This window comes from Myotis davidii, unplaced genomic scaffold, assembly GCF_000327345.1.
Source record: "Myotis davidii unplaced genomic scaffold, ASM32734v1 scaffold150, whole genome shotgun sequence".
In the NCBI taxonomy this organism is placed as follows: Eukaryota; Metazoa; Chordata; class Mammalia; order Chiroptera; family Vespertilionidae; genus Myotis; species Myotis davidii.
Window position 1 is genome coordinate 503,462 of NW_006283437.1, and position 8,784 is coordinate 512,245.

Sequence of the window (8,784 nt, forward strand, 5' to 3'; positions counted from 1 at the left end):
GGGTGACTGAAGCTCCCAACCGCTCCTTTTTTTCTTTTTTTTTTTAAATTCTGGGCCAGCTTTAGCATTGAGGCTCCAGCTCTTAGGCCTCTGCCGCTGAAAGAAGGTTTCTGGCCTTTGCTCACAATGTTGCGAATCTGCTGGCTGAAGTCCAGTGGTATTTGTTAAAATGTTTCAAACTGCAGGCTCAGAGGCCTGCAAGGCAGGCTGGGAACGTTGGTTTCCTCCGTCACTGAAGCAAGGAAGCGTCATGTTAGTTTCAAGCCGCCTGGCTGCCGGCCGCCATCTTGGCTGGCAGTTAATTTGTATATCGTCCTGATTAGCCAATGGGAAGGGTAGCGGTCGTACGCTAATTACCATGTTTCTCTTTTATTAGATAGGATCATTCACTAAAACAAGCACAAATTGCAACCTAAATCTAACTATAGGGTCACCAGACAGTCCTTTTCTTTAGTAAACAACATGTAATAGAGGTTTTATCTTAATACTAGAGGCCCAGCGCACAAAATTCATGCACGGGTAGGGTACCTAGGCCTGGCCAGTGATCAGAGCCCATCCAGGCCTTCTGGCTGCCGGCCAGAGCCTCCCTTCCCTGGCTGCTGGCCCGGGCCTTCCTTCGCTCTGCACCACCCCTTGGTGGTCAGTGCATGTCATAGTGAGCAATCAAACTCCCGGTCTCCTGGTCAAACTCCCAAGGGGACACGTTGCATATTAGGCTTTATATATATATAGGTAGATCATATCAAGGAAGACAACCTAAAATTAGCAAATGTTACATGGGAAACAATTAGAGTTACCTTGTTTCTGACCCCAATTATAAATTACTACTAGCTAATGGCAATGCCCGGAACTGTACCACGATCCTCTCCTGCCTAGGTATTTGGGGTATCTATGGCTGTCCTTGCTCTAAAAAGCTTTATAACCATTTTTAAAATACAAGTTAGTCATACATAGATGACGTATTTCAACATTACAATAACTTCACATTCTATAAGCATTCCAAACTATTCTATAAATACTTGTGAAACAATAATACATTCATTAAATAAGCTTGTTTTAATTCTTAAAATCACAAATACTCAAACTTGTCAAAAAACTGCTGGCTCAGGACTTCAAAATGATAGACTAGGCAAATGTGCTTGCCTCTTCCTTTCCATTTATCTTACCGAAATGATAGGAGAAAAAAAGGTAATAAATCTATTGAGTTGAGAAATAAACAAAAGCAAAAGTAGCCCCAACCCAAGAATAAACACAAAAGTCCTAAACGAATGTATGTGCCATCCTCTGGTGGCACTCTAGAGAGGCTCCAAGGTCAGAGCTGGAAGAGCAGAAACAGGAATGGAGCGAAGTGCCCTAGGATTCAAAAGGCTGGGATTCAACTCCTCCCAAGCACTTTCCATTCCCATGACTATTTGGCTAAAGGTGTAGCTGCAATTGAAACCAGCCTAAAACCGAAAAAAACCCCACACTTTCTATAGACTCTAAACCTTACATTTTGAACATACTAAATGAAGACTTTACTGAGTAAAGACCTGGCAAAGAAAAGGTGCTTACAAATTAAAAAAAGAAAGTAAGAAACTAAGCCTTCTTATTGGAAACTACGGCCACTCCCCTCCCTCACACCCTAAAGTGAAGCCTGCCAACCATACCTAGAGCTCAGCATCAGCCCTCCTGTTTGAGGGAGGAGCCTACTGGGTAATACAAGTTAACCAAAGTTAAGGGGAACACACTCCAGTAACCTACACTAATGCCATACAGTCTACACAGGGGTGGGGAATCTTTTTTCTGCCAAGGGCCATTTGGATATTTACAATATCATTCATGAACCATGCAAAATTATCAATGTAAAACTGAGCCTGCTCTATTTTGTCCAACATTTAATTAACTCACCCCTAATGCCTTGGCAGGGCCAGACCAAATGATTTCTGGGCCTTATGGTATACTTCCTGTGGGCTGGACGTTCCCCACCCTTGGTCTAGAACCTAAATCTTCACTCATAATATCAACAGACAACTAAAAATCGTCAGATACTTGAAAAAAATCAACACACAAAGAGAAAGTACCTAAACTCTGCCTTGAGGAAGCTTTCCAGAAGGGACATTATGAATAGAAGGCAGACAAGGTAAGATTCAAGGAATGAGACTAGAAAATAAAATGAAAGAGATTGGCAAGTACATAAGAAACTGGAAGGGTTGCTGTGGATGACCTGAAGTGAGATTACACGAAACTCAGGATGGCTCTGCTGATGGATTAGACAGTGGAGATGCAGGTAGACAGTGAACAACTAAATGAATGACACCACATACGACTGATGATCATTTAGCACAGTGAAGAATTACTGCTACTATCAGAAGTTGGAGGAAGAGGGTGACTACTTGTTATATTTCATTGTCCTTTGTTCAGAGCAGAACTGTCATGTGGCTAACAGAGTAGCAAAATATATTGGTGCCAACTGTAACCATGACTCACTCACTCCCAAATTCTGTGTGAGGGAGGTAATGAGTGTGCGCTCACTTGCACTGCTATCCTGGAAAGTCAAGGATCAAGCCAGCCATTGCATACGAGAGAAAGAGTACGGTTAGAAAACAAAGTAATTAAATTATATCATTGTCCTGTTACTCATCAAAGTTGATTACTAGCTCTAAATACTTAACTGTCTTCAGTCACAGTTTTTGTGCTAAAACTGGGAGTAAATTGCTGAACATATCTACTTCATAACATTTTTATAAAGATTAAATGAGAAATGGTTACTTAACATAGTGCCTCTATAGTGCCTCTAGGAAGCATTCAAATGCCCAGTCATGAACTCTTCTCACCAATTCTCAGTGGCACCCAAAAAACCCCCTGCATTTATTCTACTTTTCTCAAGATTACTCTGAGCATTTATTACGTAGAAAAGGTCAGGAATCTTCAGCATCTGTTCTTCGTGTTCTGGGAGGCAGAGGCACATCCTCCTCTAATCTTCTAGGTCACTAATTTTACTCCACAGGATGCTATCTATTTGGAGTATTTTCTCCCTTCTCAAACTTCATTTTCAGAGCTTTTTGATGAGGCTAAGCAAGTGTTTTCCTGGCCAAAAATGGTCTCTTTAGTATTTAAAAGAAGTACCATATGACATCTCAAAGAAATATTACAATATCAGTTGCTACTATACTAGTAAGCATAGAGATAAAAATTCTGTTCTTCAAGGCCAACTAACCACTTTTCCTACATTTTCTTCAGAAAGCCAACTGGAAAAAACATACATAAATAAATACCAGAGACCTGGTGCACGGAATTCATGCACTCGGGGGGTGGGGGGAGTCCCCTCAGCCCAGCGTGCACCTTCTCGCAGTCCGGGAGCCTGCAGAGGATGTCTAACTGATGGCAGTTGGACATCCTTAGTGCTGCTGTCATGGAGGCGGAAGAGGCTCCCACCACTGCTGCTGCACTTGCCAGCCCTGAGCCCGGCTCACAGCTTCTGGCTGAGCAGCGCTCCCCCTGTGGGAGCGCACTGACCACAAGGGGGCAGGTCCTCCATTGAGCGTCTGCCCCCCGGTGGTCAGTGTGCGTCATAGCAACTGGTTGTTCCACAGTTTGGTCGATTTGTATATTAGTCTTTTATTATATAGAATTCCACCTATGCCCAAACACTTCCGCTTTCAGGACTTAAATGCTAGTAGAGACTCAGATAAGATTCCAGCCAACATTCATTCATCCCCTGAAGATTAGAAGCAGGATACCTCAAATCTGCAAATTCTGGATCTAGGAATGAGAATAAACCTCTCAGTGATTAAAGTGTTAGTGATTATGCTGGGTACTTTATGTATATTTTCTCATTTGTTACTTTAAAAAATGGTAAGTAAATATATTTCCCTTTTATACACGAAAAAAAATTGAACCTCAGAAAGGTTAAGTGACTTGTCCAAAGTCATATATCCAGTACAGGGAGGAGCCAGGATTCAAATCCGGTTCTCAAACTCATAGTCTACCCTGGGCCCCATGCTGCTAAAAAACCAGCCTTGGAGCGCAGCTTGGACATGTCCCTGCAGAGCCAAGCCCTGTGGAGGCAGCCACAAACTGTGGATCACTTGAAGCTTCACACATGCTCCCAAGAGCCAAAAAAGGACAGCTTCTGACAGTGGCTAGCACCAAAGTACCTCCCGAAGTACCTCCCAGGAAGCCCATAACTGGCATGCAAAAGAGCCTCAGTAAACATAAGAGCAGGATCCAAAGAGAGAGCGCAGCAGGCACTAAACTCTGCTGAACTCCACTTTGCTTTTTTTCTTTTTCATTACTTTATGTTTTCTTTTTTATTGCTTTATTATTTTTTCTCTTTTTTCATCTATTTTTATCTTTCGTCTTCTTACTCTACTTTTTTGTCTTCCTTCTCTTTTTTCCTTTTCATAATTTTTCCTTCCTCTTCTTTACTCGTTTCCTTTTCCTATTCATTATTCTTATTTTTCACTCCTTTCATATTCTTTTTTTCTTCCCCCCTTTCCCTTCAGTTTTCTTTTCTATTCTTTTTTTATTTGTGTCCTCCTTTCTCTTTCCTCTCTTTTCTTTTGTGGTTGGTTTTACTGTTGTTGTTGGAGTCTCTTGTATGTTTTTGTTTTGTCTTTTGTTTTGTTCTGTCAGCATCTGTACATTAGCTTGCACAACATGGTCAGGGTTGAACCTCACAGTCAGACAGTCTGAGGGAGTTCCCACCCATGAACAGGACAACACAATCAAGACCCAGTTACAACAGGAGTCCAAATAACCCACACATGGAACATTACACAAGGAGGATCCAGCTTAGGAGATCGAAGAGAGTGCGCCTCCGGGTCCCACCGGACACTTATTACATAAGGCTGCCCCACAAAGACTGGGAATCATAGCATTTCTATCTGATACAAAGAAACAAACAAAAAGACAGCTAAAATGGGGAGACAAAGAAACAGCCCTTAGATGAAAGGACAGGAGGACTCTCCAGAAAAAGCTAACTGAAATGGAGGCAAGCAACTTATCAGTCATAGAGGTCAGAGTAATGATTATAAGGATGTTCAAAGAACATAGTGAGAACTACAAGGAACTTTATCAGCATGAAAAGAGACAAAGAAACCATGAGTAAGTAACAGTCAGAAATGAATACCATATCTGACATCAAGAATATACTAGATGGAATTAAAGTAGGCTGTATGAAGAAGCAGAGGATCAAATCACCAATTTGGAAGACAAGGTAGGAGAAAAAACACCCCACACCCAAATAGAGCAGCAAAAGGAATTTAAAAGCAGGAGGATAGTTTAAGGAGACTTTGGGACACCATGAAACATAATATCTGCATGGTAGGTGTACCAGAAAGAAGAAAGTGAGCAAGGAATAGAGAACCTGTTGGAAGAAATGATAGGTAACTTGCTTAAGCTGGTGAAGGAAGTCACAAGTAAAGTAAGCACAAAGAGTTGCAATCAAGAATGAACCCAGCCGAACTGGTTTGGCTCAGTAGATCGAGCCTCGGCCTGCGGACTGAAGGGTCCCAGGTTTGATTCCGGTCAAGGGCATGTACTTTGGTTGCAGGCACGTCCCCACTGGGGGGTGTGCAGGAGGCAGCTGATTGATCTCTCTCATCAATGTTTCTAGCTCTCTATCCCTCTCCCTTCTTCTCTGTGGAAAGTCAATAAAATATATTTAAAAAAAAGAAATAAAGACAAAGAGATCATCTTAAAGCAAGAGGGAGAAAATTACCTATAAGGGAGTACCCATTAGAACGCCAGCTGATTTCTCAACAGAAACACTTCAGGCCAGAAGGTAGCATGAAGTATTCAAAGTAATGAAAACCAAGGACCTGAACCCAAGACTACTCTATCCAACAAGGCTATCATTTAAAATTGAGGGTGAAATAAAGAGCTTCCTGGATAAAAAAGGCTAAAGGAGTACATTACCACTAAACCAGCATTGCAAGAACTGATAAAGAGACTGCTTTAAGAAGATGAAGAAAAAGACAGAGAGAGAAATAGAAGTATAAAGAAAAAAAAATGGCAATAAGTACCTATCAATAATAACGTTAAATGTAAATGGACTAAATGCTCCAATCAAAAGACACAGGGTAGCTGAATGGATAAGAAAACATGACCCATATATTTGCTGTCTAAAACAGACATATCTCATAACAAAAGACACACACAGACTGAAAGTGGAGATGAAAAAAATATTCCATGTAAATGAAAATGAGTAAAAAGCTGGGGTAGCAATACTCAAATCTGACAAAATAGACTTCAAAACAAAGGCCATAAAAGAGACAAAAAAGGTCACTACATAATACTAAAGGGATCAACCCAAAAAGGGGACATAACCCTGAAACATATGTGTACCCAATATAGGAGCACATAAATATATAAAAAATTTTAGTGGACTTTAAGGGAGAGACCGGCAGCAACACAGTCATGGTAGGGGCCTTTAACACCCTGTTATCATCACTGGATAGATCTGCCAGACAAAAAAATCAATGAGGAAACAGGGACTTTAAATGACACAGTGGATAAGATGGATTTAATTTAAAGAACATTTTACCCAAAGCAGCAATTATACATTCTTCTCAAGTGCACATGAACATTATCAAAGATAGACCACATGTTAGGGCACAAACTAAGTCTCTATAAATTCAAGAAGATTGAAATCATATCAGCATTTTCTCAGATCACAATGGCATGAAACTTGAAATCAACCACAATAAAAAAAACTGAAAAACACACATGGAGTCTAAATAACTTATTATTATTGAATAGTGAATGAGTTACCAAGGAAATCAAGGAAGAAATAAAAAATTACTTAGAAATAAATAAAAACAAACAACAACCCAAAATCAATGGGACACAAAGAAAGCAGTTCTGCAAAAGAAGTTCTTAGTGTTACGGGCCCACCTCAAAAAGCAAGAAAAATCTCAAACAATCTACCCTACACCAAAAGAACTAGAAAGAAAACAAGAAAAGCAGAAGGAAATAATAAGGATCAGAGATAAATTGACAAAATCTCTCTAAAAAAAAAAAAAGACAAAAAATTAATTAAACCAAGAGTTGGTTCTTTGAAAAGATAAATAAAATCAGAAATGAAAGATGAGAATAACTGACATCACAGAAATATAAAGGATTTTAAGAAAATACTATAAACAACTATATTCCAATGAATTGGAGAACCTTGGCAAAATGGACAAATTCCTAGATATAAAATCTTCCAAAACACAATCAGGAGGAATCAGAAAATCTGAATAGGCTAATAACAACTAATAAAACTGAAGCAATAATAAAAAATTCACAGCAAATAAAAGTTCTGCACTGGATGGATTCACAGGCAAGTTTTACCAAACATTCAAAGACAAACTAACACCTATCCTCCTCAAATTATTTCAAAACATTCAAGAGGAGGGAAGACTTTCAAATGCTTTTTGCGATGCCAGCATTATCCTAATTCCAAATGCAGATAAAGACACTACAAAGAAAGAAAATTACAGGCCAATATCCCTGATGAACATAGATGCTAAAATTCTCAACAAAATATTAGCAAGTCAGATATAGCAATACATTAAAAAGAGCATACACCATGACCAAGTGGGACTCATTCCAGGAACACAAGGCTGGTACAATGTTTGCAAATCAACGAGTGTGATGCATCACATAAACAAAATGAAAGATAAAAATTACATGATCATATTAATAGATGCAGAAAAAGCAATTTGATAAAATCCAGCACCGGCTTATAACAAAAACTCTCAGCAAGGTGGGAATAGAGAGATCATACCACAATATAATAAAGGCCATATATGAAAAACTCACAGCCACTCAATGGGCAAAAACTAAAAGCGTATTTCATTTAAGATCACAAGACAGTGATGTCCACTTTCACCACTCTTATTCAACACTAGAGGCCTGGTGCACAAAAATTTGGGCACTGGGGGGGGGGTCCTCTCTCAGCCGGGCCTGTGCCCTCTCGCAGTCTGGGACCCCTTGGGGGAATGTCCACCTGCTGGCTTAGGCTCGCTCCCCTGGGGATCGGGCCTAAGGTGGCAGTCAGACATCCCTCTGGCAGCCCGAGAGCCCTTGGGGATGTCCACTTGCGAGTGGGGAGCAGGCCTAAGCTGCAGTCGGACATCCTCAGCGCTGCTGAGGAGATGGGAGAGGCTCCTGCCACCACTGTTGTGCTGGAAGTCACCAGCCTGGCTTGTGGCTGAGCAGAGCTCCCCATGTGGGAGCACACGGACCACCAGGGGGCAGCTCCTACATTGAGTGCCTGCCCCCTGGTGGTCAGTGTGTGTCATAGTGACCAGTCATTCCCAGTCGTTCTGCTGTTAGGGTCAATTTGCATATTACCCTTTTATTATATAGGATAGAGGCCTGGTACATGGGTGGGGGCCAGCTGGTTTGCTCTGAAGGGTGTCCTGGATCAGGGTGGGGATGCCACTGGGGTGCCCGGCCAGCCCGGGTGAGGGGCTGAGGGCTGTCTGCAGGCTGGCAAAACCCCCTTCAGGTTGGAGGTCCCTGCTGGGGTGCCTGGCCAGCCTGGATGAGGGGCCGATGGCCGTTTACAAGCTGGTCAAGCCCCCCAGTGGGGATTCTCACCCCATGGGGGTGTGGCCAGCCTGGGTGAGGGGCTGATGGTTGTTTGCAGGCTGGTCACACCCCCTTCAGAATGAGGGTCCCTACTGAGGTGCCTGGCCAGCCTGGGTAGGGGCTGAGGACTGTTTTCAGGCTGCCCACAGCCCCTTCAGGGTAGGGGGTCCCACTGAGGTGCCTGACCAGCCTGAGAGAGGGGCTGATGGCCGTTTTTAGGCT

The 8,784-nt window shown here is 41.9% G+C and overlaps 1 protein-coding gene across 2 annotated transcripts in view; it reads right to left on the reverse strand.

Moving 5' to 3' along the window:
- Positions 1-8,784, reverse strand: part of TNRC6A (trinucleotide repeat containing 6A) — a 93,724-nt gene that overhangs the window by 70,365 nt on the left and 14,575 nt on the right. Inside the window, exon 2 of one of the 2 annotated variants that reach the window (XM_015563978.1) lies at positions 3,723-3,744. Coding sequence is in view for 1 of the 2 variants with exons in the window: in XM_015563981.1 (XP_015419467.1) it covers positions 2,064-2,101 (38 nt within the window). In the remaining variant the exon portion in view is untranslated. Of the gene's footprint in view, positions 1-2,063; positions 2,124-3,722; positions 3,745-8,784 lie in introns of those variants that run through there. The other variant, XM_015563981.1, reaches the window with a different exon arrangement.